Source organism: Bufo bufo, chromosome 3 (genome assembly GCF_905171765.1).
Source record: "Bufo bufo chromosome 3, aBufBuf1.1, whole genome shotgun sequence".
NCBI classification, from domain to species: Eukaryota; Metazoa; Chordata; class Amphibia; order Anura; family Bufonidae; genus Bufo; species Bufo bufo.
The window spans coordinates 328,346,985-328,366,222 of NC_053391.1; the positions used below are offsets into that span (position 1 = coordinate 328,346,985).

Here is a 19,238-nt window from a genome sequence, read left to right on the forward strand (position 1 = left end):
CTGGAAGTCATACATTTTAGTCAGTATAGTTCACCTTCCCAAATTTACCAAAAATCTTGAAAAATTTAAAATTTTCAAAATTTAAATTTCTCTACCTTTTTAGAACAGTGATACCTCAAATATTTATTACTTAACATTCCACATATGTGTACTTTATATTGGCAATTTGTAAATGTCATTTTATTTTTTTTAGGACGTTAGAAGGTTTACAATTTTAGAAGCAATGCTTAAAATTTTAAGAATTTCCAAAACTTACTTTTTAAGGACCAGTTCAGGTCTGAAGTCACTTTGTGGGGCTTACATAGTGAAAACCCTCCATAAATGACCCCATTGTAGAAACTGCACCCCTCAAGTTACTCAAAACTGAGTTTACAAACTTTGTTAACCCTTTAGGTATTCCACAAGAATTAAAGGAAATGGAGATGAAATTTCTAAATTTCACTTTTTTGGCAGATTTTCCATTTCTCTTTAACACATCGAGGGTTAACAGCCAAACAAAACTCAATATTTATTACCCTGATTCTGCGGTTTTCAGAAACACCCCACATGTGGTCGTAAACTGATGTAAGGGCACACAGCAGGGCGCAGAAGAAAAGGAGCGCCTTATGGTTTGTGGAAGGCAGATTTTGCTGGACTGGTTTTTAGATGCCATGTCCCATTTGAAGCCCCCCTGATGCACCCTTACAGTAGAAACTCCCCAAAAGTGACCCCATTTTGGAAACTACGGGATAAGGTGCCAGTTTTATTGGTACTTTTTTGGAGTACATATGATTTTTATTTTATCTATTACGTTTTTTGTGAGGCAAGGTAACCAAAAAATTGCTGTTTCGGTACAGTTTATTTTTTACAACATTTATCTGACAGGGTACATTATGTGCTATTTTTATAGAGCATGTTACTGACTCAATGATATCAAATATGTCTACTTTCTTTCAGTTTTACATAATAAAGCATTTTTGAAATAAAAAATTTTGTGTCCATTTTTTGAATGCCATATTTGATTTTCTGCTGATCGTTTTGTGCAGGGGCTCGTTTTTTGCAGGGAGAGTTGATGTTTTTACCACCATTTTTGGGTACATATGATTTTTTTGGTCATTCATTATTACGCTTTATGGGGCAAGGTGACCAAAAAATTTGTGGTTTTGGCACAGTTTTTATGTATTTTTACCTGAGAAGTTAGGTCATTATAGAGCAGATCGTTATGGACGTGGCAATACCTTTTTCTTTAAGTTTTACACTTTAACACAATAGCTCTTTTGAAGTTAAAAAATCCTATTCTGAGAGCTATATTTTTTTATTTAGCGATTTTTCTTATGTAGTGGCTAATTTTTTGCGGGATGAGGTGACTGTTTTATTGGTACCATTCTATGGGACATATGCCTTTTTGATCACTTGGTGTTTCATTTTTTGTGATGCAAGATGACAAATTGGCTTTTGACAGTTTTTTATTTTTTGGTTATTGAACTGGGTGGATCATGTAATATATTTATAGAGCTGGTCGTTACGGAAACGGTGAAACCTATTATGTGTTTTTTTTTTCTTGTGTATTGTAATGCATTGCCTGTTAGTGTAGTACACAAAGTAATACACTAACAGGTTGCTTAGGAGACCCAACCTGAGGCTGGATCTTCTCCGTCCACGTAGAAGGCAGGTCCTGATGCCATGCAAGGCATTAGGCAGTCTGTGCATGGCATCGGGCTGCCTGGTCACCCATTGGTCCCCGCCACAGCACCTTCTATGCTGTGGTCAGCGCTGACCGCGGCATAGAAGGGGGTTAATCTGCTGGCATCGGCTTTTACAGTGATGCTGGCGGATACAGCAGGGGCCCGGCTATCAGGGACTGCCGGGTCCCTGCAGTGATTGGGTGCGCACGGCTTCTGTGTCCGCCCGATCACCATGACGTAATAGTATGTTAGAATACGGCAAGTCACTTGCCGCCATGACTTACTATTACGTCATGTGACGGGAAGGGGTTAAAATGGTGAGTGCGGCCTATCTTGTTCGATGTAGCCAAATTTTTAAGTCACAAAACCTCTTTTACATATTTAATTTTATTTAGTACTAGCAAAAGGACCTGACCTCCACAGAGCTCCGTTCCCTTAAAATGTGACCTTCACAAGACCAGCCCTCTTGACATTGACCTCCATTACGGACCATTCCCTGCCCCCTTAAAAGGTCTCCACAGCTTCCCACCACCTTAACAGTGACCTCCACAACAGTCTGCCCCTTTATTAGTGACCTCCACAGTACCCCATTTCCTTAACAGTGATTTCCATATCACCATGACTATCACAAGGAGTTTGACCCCTGACCTCTGTAGAGACAGGAACAGAGAAGAGGTTTAATAGCCCCCTGCCACCACCATTCCCCATTGTTTCTTGTCCCTGCTGAGGGCAGGGGCAGAGAAGAGTCTCCCTGCACATCACGGAGATGAAGTGTAAATTAGTTTTATTTTTATTTTTTTCCTGGGAGACCTGTAGGAACGGTCTCTTATTTACCTTAAGCTCAGTTCATTTCTTTGAGCTCCCCAGTCCGCTGGCAGCCACGTGCTAATGCTGGGCTGGGGAAATCGGGAGGGCTCGCTCTGGTATATTCGGAGCCTGCTCCTGGGTTGCTGGCTCCTTCTCTTCCCCTGTGGGTTGAGCTGGTAGTGCGTCCGGCGTGCAGGCAAGCTGTAGACGCATGACGTCACGGCGGTCATGTGGTATGACCCGGAAGTTCACAGGAGCAGGCGGCAGCAGGATAAAAGAACAGCAGGGAGCCACGGACAAATGCTGATCTGAGGTTTGAGTGAGTAGAGTGATACTGTCTCAATATGTCGGGCCCTGAGCTGCAAAGTCCTAGGGAGCTTGATGCCCCAGCGCTGCCTCCTGTAAGTTCCTCTTGTGGGATATATATATATATATATATATATATATATATATATATATATATATATATATATATATACACTGCGTGCAGAATTATTAGGCAAATTAGTAATTTGACCACATCATCCTCTTTATGCATGTTGTCTTACTCCAAGCTGTATAGGCTCGAAAGCCTACTACCAATTAAGCATATTAGGTGATGTGCATCTCTGTAATGAGAAGGGGTGTGGTCTAATGACATCAACACCCTATATTAGGTGTGCATAATTATTAGGCAACTTCCTTTCCTTTGGCAAAATGGGTCAAAAGAAGGACTTGACAGGCTCAGAAAAGTCAAAAATAGTGAGATCTTGCAGAGGGATGCAGCACTCTTAAAATTGCAAAGCTTCTGAAGCGTGATCATCGAACAATCAAGCGTTTCATTCAAAATAGTCAACAGGGTCGCAAGAAGCGTGTGGAAAAATCAAGGCGCAAAATAACTGCCCATGAACTGAGAAAAGTCAAGCGTGCAGCTGCCAAGATGCCACTTGCCACCAGTTTGGCCATATTTCAGAGCTGCAACATCACTGGAGTGCCCAAAAGCACAAGGTGTGCAATACTCAGAGACATGGCCAAGGTAAGAAAGGCTGAAAGACGACCACCACTGAACAAGACACACAAGCTGAAACGTCAAGACTGGGCCAAGAAATATCTCAAGACTGATTTTTCTAAGGTTTTATGGACTGATGAAATGAGAGTGAGTCTTGATGGGCCAGATGGATGGGCCCGTGGTTGGATTGGTAAAGGGCAGAGAGCTCCAGTCCGACTCAGACGCCAGCAAGGTGGAGGTGGAGTACTGGTTTGGGCTGGTATCATCAAAGATGAGCTTGTTGGGCCTTTTCGGGTTGAGGATGGAGTCAAGCTCAACTCCCAGTCCTACTGCCAGTTTCTGGAAGACACCTTCTTCAAGCAGTGGTACAGGAAGAAGTCTGCATCCTTCAAGAAAAACATGATTTTCATGCAGGACAATGCTCCATCACACGCGTCCAAGTACTCCACAGCGTGGCTGGCAAGAAAGGGTATAAAAGAAGAAAATCTAATGACATGGACTCCTTGTTCACCTGATCTGAACCCCATTGAGAACCTGTGGTCCATCATCAAATGTGAGATTTACAAGGAGGGAAAACAGTACACCTCTCTGAACAGTGTCTGGGAGGCTGTGGTTGCTGCTGCATGCAATGTTGATGGTGAACAGATCAAAACACTGACAGAATCCATGGATGGCAGGCTTTTGAGTGTCCTTGCAAAGAAAGGTGGCTATATTGGTCACTGATTTTGTTTTTGTTTTGTTTATGAATGTCAGAAATGTATATTTGTGAATGTTGAGATGTTATATTGGTTTCACTGGTAAAAATAAATAATTGAAATGGGTATATATTTGTTTTTTGTTAAGTTGCCTAATAATTATGCACAGTAATAGTCACCTGCACACACAGATATCCCCCTAAAATAGCTAAAACTAAAAACTACTTCCAAAAATATTCAGCTTTGATATTAATGAGTTTTTTGGGTTCATTGAGAACATGGTTGTTGTTCAATAATAAAATTAATCCTCAAAAATACAACTTGCCTAATAATTCTGCACTCCCTGTGTATGTGTATATATATATATATATATATATATATATATATATAATTTTTTTTTTTTTGTAGATCGGTGTATTTTATGCGCATAGAAATATGGGAGCACTTAGTCTTGGCTTTCTTTTTTTTTCTTTGCACATGGGTGTCTCCACCATGCTCTGTTAAATCCCCCTCCTGACGAGGTAGTTTTTTTCATATCCTTAGGCAAAGGAGGCGCAGAAGAAAGCTAATAAGCCTCTAAAATGTAGCTCTTGCTTCCAGAGATTACCCGAGTCATATGTAAAAAAAAAAAAACTCTGCAAGGACTGCATATCTAATTTTCATGAGGAGCAACCATCACTTATGGACTGTATCAGAACCATGATTCAGGAAGAAATACGGTCCTGCATGTCAACTATGATAAACGACCCAGGGACCTCAACCCCCTAAGCGACCGAAAATGAGGGTAGTGTCCTCCTCTGATTCCAAATGCGTGGTAGATGTCAAGTCTTCCAAGCAATGGGCTGATAAGGAACCCCTATCTGAGGGAGAGGTGTCACAGGAAGAATTGTTTGGACTTGGAGTTAAACGTGCCAGTGTGTTCCCAATAAACGAGAACGTTAAGGAGTTGATTATGGAAGTGGTCTGATCCTGAGAAAAGGCTGGGCATTTCCAAAGAATTTAAGAACAGTCTGCTGTTCAATCCTTCTGAATCCAAATTATTTGACGATGTTCTGTAAATTGATGTTCAAGTGGCTAAAGTCAACAAAAAGACATTTTCCATTTGAAGATGCTTCTCAACTCAGACCCGATGGAACGAAAAGCAGATAGCCTTTTGCGGAAATCATGGGAGGCCTTTATGTTCAGTCTTAAAGCAAATATAGCTGTTACGTCAGTAGCTAGATCCATGTATCTGTGGTTGAACGAGCTAGAAAATCACATTACAAGTAAAACGCCACGGGAGGAAATACTAGCTTTTATTCCTCCTATAAACATCTGCAACAGTTTTTTTGGCAGATGCATCTGTAGAATCTGTTCGATTTTCTGCCAGAGATGCAAGCTTATCAAATGCAGCCTGCAGAGCTCTTTGGATAAGACTTCTAAAATAAATCTTTGCTCTATCCCCTTCTCAGGAGAATACGTTTTCTGGCCAATTCTTGATGAGGTTCTGGAGAAAGCGGCCGATAAAAAATGGGCCATACAAAAGGAAATTTCCTTTTCGCCCCTATTCTAGTCAGGACAAGTCCTACAGGGGCAAGGAAAAATCGTGCCTTTAGTGCTACCCAAAGGGGGCTAGAGGAAGGGGTTTCTTCCTTAATCCCCAAAGTAAATCTGGCGACAGACAATGACTCCAGAATAGGGGGGAGACTGCAGAATTTTCTAGTTCCCTGAGAAAATATAACATCAAACCCTTGGACCCTAGAAATATCAGGATACAAAAGTTTTCTACTGTCCCCCACCCCAAAAAAGTTCCTGATCACCAACTTAGGTTCCAGAAGATCCCATGAAAATGTGGTGCTAGGAGTTTGAGATTTGATAACACTGGTAGTAGTCCCTTTCCCCTTTCTCAAAGAGAACAAGGCTTCTACTCAACACTATTCCTAGTGAGGAAAAGAGGGCTCCTTTCGTACTATAATAAATTTAAAAAGTCTAAACCGATTTATCGTATGCAGAAAGTTCAGGATGGGATCGCTGAAATCCATCATTACACTAATAATGTTATGTGCAGTCGATCTAAAAGACTTATATTACCATGTTCCTATTCATCAGAGTTACCAGAAGTTCCTAAGGTTTGCAATCAGGGATACAAAGGGTCAGATTCTTCATTACCAATTCACAGCACTGCCTTTCAGGATTTCCTCTGCTCCAAGCATATTCACCAAACTAGTGGTCGAGGTGGTTGCTTATCTGAGGCAGGAGGGCCTGATTCTAGTACCATACCTAGACTACTTTCTGGTCATTGGCTATTCAGTGGATCATTTAACTTCCAATTTAAGAATATTTTTATCCCTTCTGACAGACCTTGGGTTGGGTGATGAACCCAGGAATATCCTGTCTCCAATCTTCTAAAAGTGTAAAATTTCTGGGAATGGTCTTGGACTCGCAGAAACACTACCTACCTTCCTCAGGACAAAATATATGCCTTCAGACAGAAGTTGAAACTGTTCCAAAAGAGGAGTTGCTCTAGAAGAGAAGCAATGAGCATACTGGGTTTTCTAACCTCCTGTATTTCTTCGGTAGCATGGTGTCAATCCCACTATTGCACCATGCAGGTCTGGATCTTACAACAATGGGACAAACTGCTAAGATCGCTAGACCGGAAGTTACTGATGCCGGGTTTTGTAAAAACATCTCTCTCTCTCCTGGTTTGGAACAAATCTCCCTGTATAATGATCCTGATAGATGTTAGCAGAACAGGTTGGGGAGCAAAAATCTGAGGCTGTTATTACCAAGGTACTTGGGACAAAGTAGTAACCAACCAGTCTTCAAATTTGCAAGAGTCGAGAGCTGTCTGGGAGACACTAAAATCCTCCTTGAGGTCTCTTTGAAATCATCACGTGAAGATACTATCTGACAACATGACTACGGTTGCATTCCTCCTACACCAGGGAGGAACGAGATCAAAGAAGCTTCTACATCTTTCAAAGTAGATATTTACCTGGGCCAAGACAGGAAGTAAATGTTGGCTATTCATCTCGAGGGCTCCTTAAATCAAGATGCAGATTCTCAGCCTGCAGAGAATAGATCAGACACAGTGGTCATTGAAAAGTATTTAACATGACAGGTGTGGCTCTCCGACAATAGACCTGTTTACCTCAAGAAGAAATAGAAAACTAAAAATATTTTGTTCTCTGAACCCAAGGGACAATCCTTGGAAAATAGATGCTCTTTCCCTCACTTGGGACTGGGAGTTAGCTTATGCATTCCCTCCTCTTCCCCTGATTCTGAAAGTAATTCAGAAGATCCTCCAGGGAAGAGTGACTGTCATTCTGATCACCCCCTACTGGCCGAAAAGGAGTTGGTTCTCCCTCCTCCAGAAGCTAACTATTTCGGATACTTGGGTGCTGCCCCACAGGAACGACCTCTTACCTCAGGGTCCAATTCTGCATCCACATTTAGAGATACTCAAGTTCACAGCTTGGATCCTGAGATCTCTGTATTAAAATGCCAGGGACTTTCAGACAGTGTTATATCTACACTGAGATGTTGCAGGAAAAAAGTGACCTCCGCAATCTATTTGAAGATGTGGAAAAAATGTTGTTCCTAGTCGGGGCAGATAAACCCGAATTTTGGAAAACCTTTGTATCCAATTTTAGTTTTCCTGCAAAAAGGTCTGGAATTGGACCTTCCACCTTTTTAAAGGTTCAGGTTTCCACTCTAAGTACCTTCTTCGATACGAATTTAGCAAGCAATAGGTGGATTAAACTGTATCAGGGCAGCTTCCAGATTAAGACCTTCCTTTAAAATCTCACGCCCCTACCTGGGACTTAAACACGGTCCTTAATGGACTTGTGCCGAGCCCCTTAGACTCCCTTTAAGAGGAAACTCTTCTAAGGGTTCCGTCACCTAATCTGAGCCTTTTAGACCGCCCAGATCAGGTTAGACTCCTGTGCCCTCATTACAATGGTACCTTTATTTGTGCTGTCCCTCGCCGAGATCTTCCAAAAAAGACTTTTAAAATGTATGCTAATGAGGTTCTGCAAGTGCCCAGGGGCGGCGTTACTGCAGCAAGTGCCCAGGCCCCTCGGCAATGTGCCCAGAAAACCACACCCATTTCACCCCTCTGGCCCGCCCTCCTTTCCTATTATTCCCTCCTTCAGTCCAACTCCCTGTTCCTCTGCCCATAATGGGCACAGCAGGTGCAGGACAAGTGTGGAGTGGCGCAGGAGCGAGATTTGTGAGGGAGAGGAGATGGTAATAATAGGAAAGGAGGACGGGCCAGAGGGGTAAAATAGGTGTGGTTTTCTGGGCACATCGCCGAGGGGCCTGGGCACTTGCTGCAGTAACGCCGCCCCTGGGCACTTGCCGAACCTCATTAGCATAAGTTTTAAGTAATTTTTTTGAAGATTTCGGCAAGGGACAGCACAAAGGTACCATTGTAATGTGGGCAAATGAGGTTTTTAACCCCTGAGCGGTCTAAAAGGTGACAGATTCCCTTTAAATTTCTATCTTTCAAGACAGCTTTCCGAATTGCAATTACATCAGCCAGGAGGTTAGGGGAGATCCAAGCTTTCTCTATTAGAGAACCCTACCTTAGAATTTCCGATAGGATTGTTCTAAGGCTGGACCCGGGGTTCCGCTTCAAGGTTGTTTCCGACTTTCACAGAAGTCAGATCTTTATACCCTCATTTTGCAACCAACCTAGATGCCCTGATGTCCGACGCGTTGTACTAAAATATTTGGAGGTCACCAAAGAGTTCAGGAAAACTGATAACCACCTTGTCCAGTTCTCAGGGAAAAATAGGTTTCTAAATCCTTCATTGCTAGATGGATCAAGGATACAATTTCCTTTTTGTTACAAGCTTCAGGGTCTAGATCCTCCTGAGAACCTCAGATCTCACTCCACCAGGGCTGTCATCTTCCTTTGCTGAGAAAGCTGGTGCTTTATTGGAAGAGATATGCAGGGCTGCGATCTGGCCCAATGTGCACACATTTATTAAACATTATAGACTAGATTTGTCTAGGTCTTCCGACCTGTCTTATGGATGCAAAGTCCTTCAGGCGGATCTTATGGATGCCGTCATGGTGATCATATGGAAATTTGGAATTGGTCTTACCGTTAATTCTGTTTTCATGAAATCACTGCACGTGATTCCCTCCCCTTAGGTTAAATTTAACTTCATGTTTGGTATGAAGTAATACCATATATTTGCATTAGTCTTTTTTTATTTTAAGGCTCTCTAGTAATTTTGAAACACTGGGGAATGGTGTGGGAGGGGGCTATTTAACCTCTTCTCTGTTTCTGCCCCTCCAGAGGTCAGGGGTCAATCCTCTACAGCAATCTGCCCCTTAACACTGACCTCCATAGTGGACCGTTCCCTTAACTGACCTCTAAAGCAGCCTGCCCCTAGGATGGCCAGAGGTCCGGTTTTAGGCCGGACAGTCCAGCTTTCAGACTCTGTTCTCCATCCGGTGCAGGGCTTGGACAGATACAGGGATTTCCTTTTGAATAACTCACTCTCAGAAGCACTGTGCTGCTGCCCTTCTGCACCTTACAGAAGTTAATTTTTACCTTCATTTTTTTTCAATCCCAGGTGGCTGCATCATGGGGGGCATGGCCTCACCAGTTGGGGCGTGGCTTAGCTGGACCTGGGGACGAGGTTTTTAAGTACATCTTTTGAGGGTGGCTTAAATGGCCACCCTACCTGCCCCTGAACTGTGACCTCCACAGCACTCTGCCCCCTTAAATGTCATCCACAGCGCCCTGCCCCTTTAAAGCTGACCTACAGCTTTGAAGAAAAATGGCTGGGTTATGAAAACCTGGTGTAAAACTGTATGTGGAGGCTAACGGCCTGCGAGTTTCTATTGCCTGATAAGGGTCATGTGACCAAGCTTCTATTGGCTAATGCATTTTTTTGGGGATTATCTCAGGAACGGTACATCCTAGAGAGCGGAGACCTGGTCTAAAACCTTCCCGGACACCTAATGTACCTTTGTGCCAAATTTTGTGATTGTAAATGCAACAGTGCGGATTCCTTTAGCGTACATACACACATACTCAGCTTTATATACACTGCTCAAAATAATAAAGGGAACACTTAAACAACACAATGTAACTCCAAGTCAATCGCACTTCTGTGAAATCAAACTGTCCACTTAGGAAGCAACACTGAGTGACAATCAATTTCACATGCTGTTGTGCAAATGGGATAGACAACAGGTGGAAATTATAGGCAATTAGCAAGACACCCCCAATAAAGGAGTGGTTCTGCAGGTGGTTACCACAGACCACTTCTCAGTTCCTATGCTTCCTGGCTGATGTTTTGGTCACTTTTGAATGCTGGCGGTGCTTTCACTCTAGTGGTAGCATGAGACGGAGTCTACAACCCACACAAGTGGATCAGGTAGTGCAGCTTATCCAGGATGGCACATCAATGCGAGCTGTGGCAAGAAGGTTTGCTGTGTCTGTCAGCGTAGTGTTCAGAGCATGGAGGCGCTACCAGGGGACAGGCCAGTACATCAGGAGACGTGGAGGAGGCCGTAGGAGGGCAACAACCCAGCAGCAGGACCGCTACCTCCGCCTTTGTGCAAGGAGGAACAGGAGGAGCACTGCCAGAGCCCTGCAAAATGACCTCCAGCAGGCCACAAATGTGCATGTGTCTGCTCAAACGGTCAGAAACAGACTCCATGAGGGTGATATGAGGGCTCGACGTCCACAGGTGGGGGTTGTGCTTACAGCCCAACACCGTGCAGGACGTTTGGCATTTGCCAGAGAACACCAAGATTGGCAAATTCGCCACTGGCGCCCTGTGCTCTTCACAGATGAAAGCAGGTTCACACTGAGCACATGTGACAGAGTCTGGAGACGCCGTGGAGAACGTTCTGCTGCCTGCAACATCCTCCAGCATGACCGGTTTGGCATTGGGTCAGTAATGGTGTGGGGGGGCATTTGTTTGGAGGGCCGCACAGCCCTCCATGTGCTCGCCAGAGGTAGCCTGACTGCCATTAGGTACCGAGATGAGATCCTCAGACCCCTTGTGAGACCATATGCTGGTGCGGTTGGCCCTGGGTTCCTCCTAATGCAAGACAATGCTAGACCTCATGTGGCTGAAGTGTGTCAGCAGTTCCTGCAAGACGAAGGCATTGATGCTATGGACTGGCCCGCCCGTTCCCCAGACCTGAATCCAATTGAGCACATCTGGGACATCACGTCTCGCTCTATCCACCAACGTCACGTTGCACCCCAGACTGTCCAGGAGTTGGCAGAAGCTTTAGTCCTGGTCTGGGAGGAGATCCCTCAGGAGACCGTCCGCCACCTCATCAGGAGCATGCACAGGCGTTGTAGGGAGGTCATACAGGCACGTGGAGGCCACACACACTACTGAGCCTCATTTTGACTTGTTTTAAGGACATTACATCAAAGTTGGATCAGCCTGTAGTGTGTTTTTCCACTTTAATTTTGAGGGTGACTCCAAATCCAGACCTCCATGGGTTAAAAAATTTGATTTCCATCTTTTTATTTTTGTGTGATTTTGTTGTCATCACATTCAACTATGTAAAGAACAAAGTATTTCAGAAGAATATTTAATTAACTCAGATCTAGGATGTGATATTTTTGTGTTCCCTTTATTTTTTTGAGCAGTGTATTAGTCTAACTGTTAACCCCAGAAAGAATTTTCTGAAGGACACCTGGCGTATTGTGCAAATACCAATCAACAGTTTACACCCATGGACCTTTTTTATCCCAGTTTTTCCTCAAAAGCATTACAAAGTGCAAAAAAAAATCAGGTTTGTGGTTGAAAGTGTGACTGAACCAAAGCCTTTAGGGTACTTTCAGTTTTGTTACCATTCATTGTCAATGGGGACAAAACGTAACTGAACGGAATGCTTCTAAATGCATTCCGTTCCATTTAGTTGCGTTCCCAGACCGAAAAGCAGACCATAACATGCTGTGGTTTGCTTTCCGTCCTGGGATGGGGAGCACGACACGTTTTTGTCACAATCTAACACGATAGAAAACGCAATGTTAAAGATAAAACAACCGGATCTGTTCATAGCGGATGCAGATGGTTGTATTATCAACAACAGAAGCATTTTTGCTGGACCCTGCCAGATCCAACAAAAACACTAGTGTGAAAGTAGGCTTAGAAACATATCTAAAATTAAAGTTCAAGATGTCAACTAGCAATTCTTCACAAAATACTGAAAGACCACAACAAAAATCCCTGCAGTCACCCTAGTAGAAAAAACTTAGCAATATTTTTTTTCTTTCTTATATGGTTGCCTAAGGTTACTTTCACACTTGCGGCAGAGGATTCCGGCAGGCAGTTTTGTCGCCGGAACTGCCTGCCAGATCCGTCAAAACATATGCAAACTGGCATTTGTCAGAAGGATCAGGATCCTGATCAGTCTGACAAATGCATTGAAATGCTGGATCTGTCTCAGGTGTCATCCGGATAAACGGATCAGGCATTTTTTTTTCATTTTTTGCGGTCTGAGCAAGCAAGCGCCAGACCTCTCGGGGCATGTCAATGGGAAAAAATGCCGTATCCGGCATTCTGGCAAGTGTTTCAGAGTTTTGGACGGAGATAAAACTGCAGCATGCTGTGGTATTATCTCCGTACTGAAAAGGCAAAAAGACTAAACTGATGCTCTCCATTCAAAATGCATTAGGCTAAAAAACGGATCGGTTATTTTCTGGTATTGAGCCCCTAGGACAGAACTCAATGCTGGAAAAGAAAAACGCTAGTGTGAAAGTACCCTTCGTATGGAATCTAACAGTCTGCTGCATAGTTTTGGACCTAAAAATGGCATATTGTTTAAAGATGAATTTTCACTATCTTTTCTGTGGAGATTTGGGATGCTCTTAGGAAGTTGTCAGTCTGTTTAAAAGCAAGTCATAGAAGTTTAAATGGCATTCGGGCATTTTGGACTCTTTAATAATTGAATGAGTTAATATACATGAACCATTCTTTTCAGTGTTGTAATGTGAAATCTATGCTTTGCGTTTCTCAATAGGAGCTTCACTGACCAGCTAAGAAAAATATCAAAAGATGCGGGGATGCCAATCCAGGGTCAGCCATGCTTCTGTAAATATGCACAGGGTGCAGACAGTGTGGAGCCGATGTTCAAACATTTAAAACTTACCTATGTTGGTCTCCAGCTAATTGTGGTTATCCTTCCTGGGAAGACTCCTGTGTATGGTAAGAGCCTTTGGCCTTCATTTTAGATCTTACTGATTCACTAGCCAGATCACAAAAAGGCCATCATTACTTTAAGGTTATAGTGGCATAGTATAAAGGCTTTAAACACCGTCTGAGTTTTTTTATTTTTTTTATTGCATTTTACGCAAAAAAAAAATCCATTTGGTCTGTATTACAAATGTTCAGCTTTTGCTGAGTTATAGGGGTTAAAAATGAGTCTATTTGCAAGCTGTCACTTTGTTTCTGTGAGTCCCATCTGGTGGCTCCTGCAGAGCTGAGCTCATAAACACTTATTATAGCTCAACTTTTAATCAAACTGACAGGAATATGGCTTAAATAAGTGTTTATAACATCAACAGAAGAGCTATGCATGAGCCGTCAGATGACTGGATTCAAAGAAAAAGTGACAGCTTGCAAATAGACGGATTTTTAATCCCTGTATCAAAAATGGCTGAACATTTTTAATAAAGACTAATTGACAATAATTTTTAGCCCAATAGAGTAAAAATGCAATACAAAATGCCCCAAAGGTGCCTTTCTATATTATTATTTTTATTTTGAGCAGCCTTCCTAAAGGCTCTGTACCCTTAAGTTAATTTTATTTTATTTTCCGCGAGTGTCCAATAATTGACACTAAGTTTGGCACAAATTAGATGCCATAAATGCAGGTGTAAAAACAAAATTTAAACATTTTTTAGTTTTCTACTGCATGGAAATGTACAAATAAGCAATGGGTACAACAAATATTTGTTCAATGGAAAGCAATACAGCGAATAATTGAATCGTTAATTTGGTATTGTCAGCAATAGTCAAAGTCCATCAAAGCCCTAAAGGGTTCCATAGTCCATTACTCATCCACATTTAAAGAGGACCTTTCATCAGTTTTAGGCTAGGTCTACATGGCATGTCGAACCGTCGCGCAACAATTTTTGTTAGTCTTTTGTGTCACACTTCGACATGCTGCGAAAAATTCAAAATGGATTTTTCTGCGAGCGTCGCAGTGCGACACCATAGACTATCATTATAATTGTTGCGCGACATGTTGCTGTGTAGTTGTGCCCTTTTGTGTCGCTTGACACTTTGTCCTGTAGACCTAGCCTAAACATAGGCTAATTATGGTATTACCTTGTAGGGCGGCCCCCAGTGATGCGATTTTAATATTTGTTTCAAAATTCACCCCATGTATGGCGCTGGAGCATTAGGCAAACATGGCGCCAGGTCGCACGTGCAGTGGGCGTCATGGCTGACGGGTCTCTGCTGTTTCAAACAGCAGAGACCTGCTGCTAATTACGACTGTCAAAAATGCAGATCGCGGTAATTAAATCCTTAAGATGCCGTGATCTCACTTGATCATTGCATCTAAAGTGTCAAAAACCCAGAAGTTCCAGGAGTGTTACGGACATCCCCTGCGGCCAATGAGCCCTGAGTCTCGCTGAAGAGACAGAGTATTCAAACTGCAAGTCTCCTATTTAATTTTGAACAGATTTTAGGCTCCTATGAGCGTCAAAATCATTACAAAAAATGTAATATATAAAATTTTGTAAACAATAAAAGTTAAAAATTCCCTTTTTCCATATAATAAAAAAAATGCCTAAATAAGAAAAAATATAAACATAATTGGTATCAGTGTGACCAAAAACGCCCATACTATTAAAATATAAAAATATTTTTCTAATACGGCGCATGGCGTAACTGAAAGGGTTAAAATGGCCAATTTGCTATTTTTTTCCATTGGGTCATTAGTCACACTCCAAAATGGTATCAATAAACTACAGATTGTCACGTTAAAAATGAGCCCCTACACATCTCAGTAGGTCCATAAATATTGGGACATCGACACAATTCTAACATTTTTGGCTCTATACACCACCACAATGTATTTGAAATGAAACTAACAAGATTTGCTTTAACTGCAGACTGTCAGCTTTAATTTGAGGGTATTTACATCCAAATCAGGTGAACGGTATAGGAATTATAACAGTTTGCATATGTGCCTCCCACTTGTTAAGGGACCAAAAGTAATGGGACAATTGGCTATTCCATGGCCAGGTGTGTGTTATTCCCTCATTATCCCAATTACAATAATCAGATAAAAGGTCCAGAGTTCATTTCAAGTGTGCTATTTGCATTTGGAATCTGTTGCTGTCAACTCTCAATGAGATCCAAAGAGCTGTCACTATCAGTGAAGCAAGCCATCATTAGGCTGAAAAAACAAAACAAACCCATCAGAGATAGCAAAAACATTAGGCGTGGCCAAAACAACTGTCTTGAACATTCTTAAAGAAAGAACGCACCGGTGAGCTCAGCAACACCAAAAGACCTGGAAGACCACGGAAAACAACTGTGGTGGATGACCGAATAATTCTTTCCCTGGTGAAGAGAACACCCTTCACAACAGTTGACGAGATCAAGAACACTCTGCAGGAGGTAGGTGTATGTGTGTCAAAGTCAACAATCAAGAGAAGACTTCACCAGAGTGAATACAGAGGGTTCACCACAAGATGTAAACCATTGGTGAGCCTCAAACAGGAAGGCCAGATTAGAGTTTGCCAAACATCTAAAAAAGCCTTTAGCGTTCTGGAACAACATCCTATGGACAGATGAGCCAAAGATCAACGTGTACCAGAGTGATGAGAAGAGTATGGAGAAGGATAAGAACTGCTCATGATCCTAAGCATACCACCTCATCAGTGAAGCATGGTGGTGGTAGTGTCATGGCGTGGGCATGTATGGCTGCCAATGGAACTGGTTCTCTTGTATTTATTGATGATGTGACTGCTGACAAAAGCAGCAGGATGAATTCTGAAGTGTTTCTGGCAATATTATCTGCTCATATTCAGCCAAATGCTTCAGAGCTCATTGGACGGCGCTTCACCGTGCAGATGGACAATGACCCAAAGCATACTGCAAAAGCAACCAAAGAGTTTTTTAAGGGAAAGAAGTGGAATGTTATGCAATGGCCAAGTCAATCACCTGACCTGAATCCGATTGAGCATGCATTTCACTTGCTGAAGACAAAACTGAAGGGAAAATGCCCCAAGAACAAGCAGGAACTGAAGACAGTAGCAGTAGAGGCCTGGCAGAGCATCACCAGGGATGAAACCCAGCGTCTGGTGATGTCTATGCGTCCAGACTTCAGGCTGTAATTGACTGCAAAGGATTTGCAACCAAGTATTAAAAAGTGAAAGTTTGATTTATGATTATTATTCTGTCCCATTACTTTTGGTCCCTTAACAAGTGGGAGGCACATATGCAAACTGTTGTAATTCCTACACTGTTCACCTGATTTGGATGTAAATACCCTCAAATTAAAGCTGACAGTCTGCAGTTAAAGCACATCTTGTTCGTTTCATTTCAAATCCATTGTGGTGGTGTATAGAGCTAAGGGCTCTTTCACACCTGCGTTCTTGTCTTCCGGCATAGAGTTCCGTCGTCGGGGCTCTATGCCGGAAGAATCCTGATCAGGATTATCCCCATGCATTCTGAATGGAGTGAAATCCGTTCAAGATGCATCAGGATGTCTTCAGTTCCGGAACGGAACGTTTTTTGGCCGGAGAAAATACCGCAGCATGCTGCGCTTTTTGCTCCGGCCAAAAATCCGGAACACTTGCCGCAATGCCGGATCCGGAATTAATGCCCATTGAAAGGCATTGATCCGGATCCAGCCTTAAGCTAAACGTCGTTTCGGCGCATTGCCGGAGCCGACATTTAGCTTTTTCTGAATGGTTACCATGGCTGCCGGGACGCTAAAGTCCTGGCAGCCATGGTAAAGTGTAGCGGGGAGCGGGGGAGCAGCATACTTACCGTCCGTGCGGCTCCCGGGGCGCTTCAGAGTGACGTCAGGGCGATCATGTGATCGCATGGACACGTCATCCATGCGCATGGGGCGCTCTGACGTCATTCTGGAGCGCCCCGGGAGCCGCACGGACTGTAAGTATACCGCTCCCTGCTCCTACTATGGCAACCAGGACTTTAATAGCGTCCTGGGTGCCATAGTAACACTGAAAGCATTTTGAAGACGGTTCCGTCTTCAAATGCTTTCAGTACACTTGCGTTGTCCGGATCCGGCATGTACTCCGGATCCGGAAAAACCCAAGTGTGAAAGAGCCCTAAAAATGTTAGAATTGTGTTGATGTCCCAATATTTATGGACCTGACTAACTATAAAAGTTATGGGGGTCAGAATATGGTGATGTAAAAATTTTTTTCTAAGTTTTACATTTCTTTTTACACTATTTAGACATAAAAAAAAAAAAAACTATACATAAGAGGTATCGTTGTAATCGTACTGTCCCAGTGACTAAAGGGCATGGGTCAGTTTTACCGCAAACAAAATGCCGTGGGAACAAAACCGGTAAAATGGTGGAGGAATTGCCTTTTTATTTTTTTTATTTCACCTTTTAATTGGATTTTTTTTTACCACTTCCCACTAAATTGTATGCCATAATTAATGGTGGCATTAGAAAGTACAAAAAAAAGGACACTAAAAAATAAGCCCTCATGCAGCTATGTGAATGGAAATATAAAAATAAATAAATGAAAACGTGAAAACGAAAATACTTACGGTAGTGAAAGGGTTAACATGTTTGGTCTAATTTTCTATTGAAAAGTGCCAACATGTTTTGCAGTGCTGTCATTGCTCATTATCTCCAGTGGGGCTCAGTCTAAATTCCAAATTGACCTGCGAGTATGTATTTGAGTGGGAAGAAAGTGAAGTACCTGGAGAAAATCCATGCGAACACAGGGATGACACATATTGATGTTTTCCTTGATCTGATACGAAACTAGGACCCCAGTAATTCAAGGCTACTGTGCTCTATTTAGGAATTAAAATGTGTAAATCCCGATGTTTTCACACTAGCCACAAAGCCTTTTGCTTTGTAGATATCATCATTCTCTGCAGAAACTAAATCAATCTGAAAATTAAAACTGAAAAACTGATTTTGTTTCTTGTTTTAAGGTCTGTTATCTTGTGTTAATTTTCATTAAATTCTTTTGTATCTTGTTTTAATCATAAAATATTGGTGTACTATTCCCTTCTAAAGTGTTTAACAGTGCTTACCATGATTTCTAAAGGAAGCAATGCACTGCTATTTTCAGGACTCCAATAGAATTGAATAGAGCCAGTCATATGTGTGCAGCAACCTCTCTAGGGCACAAAAAGTAACTCAAAAATGTGATTTAAATGTATTTTCTGAGTCGTTCCCTTTAAAGGGCTTCTGTCACCGCACTATAGTGATTTTTTATTTTTTTTGGGGCTAGTTAAATTAGTTATATAGCGATATTTGAAAATATAATTGTTACTTACATTGATCCAGCAGTTTATTCAAAAAACGAAGTTTTATCATATGCAAATTCGGTCTCTACCAGCAAGTAGGGCGGCTACTTGCTGGTAGCTGCTGCAGAAATCCGCCCCCTCCTCTTGTTGATTGACAGGGCCAGCCGGGATCTCCTCCTCCGGCCAGCCCTGTCGGCGTTTCAAAAATCGCGCGCCTGTGTTGAATCGGCGCAGGCGCTCTGAGATGAGGAGGCTCGTCTCCTCAGAACTCCCTCAGTGCGCCTGCGCCGATGACGTCTTCTATTTCGGTGATGTCATCTGCGCAGGCGCACTGAGGGAGTTCTGAGGAGACGAGCCTCCTCATCTCAGAGTGCCTGCGCCGATTCAACACAGGCGCGCGATTTTTGAAACGCCGACAGGGCTGGCCGGAGGAGGAGATCCCGGCTGGCCCTGTCAATCAACAAGAGGAGGGGGCGGATTTCTGCAGCAGCTATCAGCAAGTAGCCGCCCTACTTGCTGGTAGAGACCGAATTTGCATATGATAAAACTTCGTTTTTTGAATAAACTGCTGGATCAAAGTAAGGAACACAATTATATTTTCATATATCGCTATATAACTAATTTA

The 19,238-nt window shown here is 42.6% G+C and overlaps 1 protein-coding gene across 1 annotated transcript in view; it reads left to right on the top strand.

Moving 5' to 3' along the window:
* LOC120995283 (protein argonaute-4) overlaps positions 1–19,238 on the top strand; it is a 67,527-nt gene that overhangs the window by 34,578 nt on the left and 13,711 nt on the right. The window contains exon 12 of the mRNA XM_040424382.1: positions 13,152–13,336. Within this exon, the coding sequence (XP_040280316.1) occupies positions 13,152–13,336 (185 nt within the window). The remainder of the gene's footprint in view (positions 1–13,151; positions 13,337–19,238) is intronic.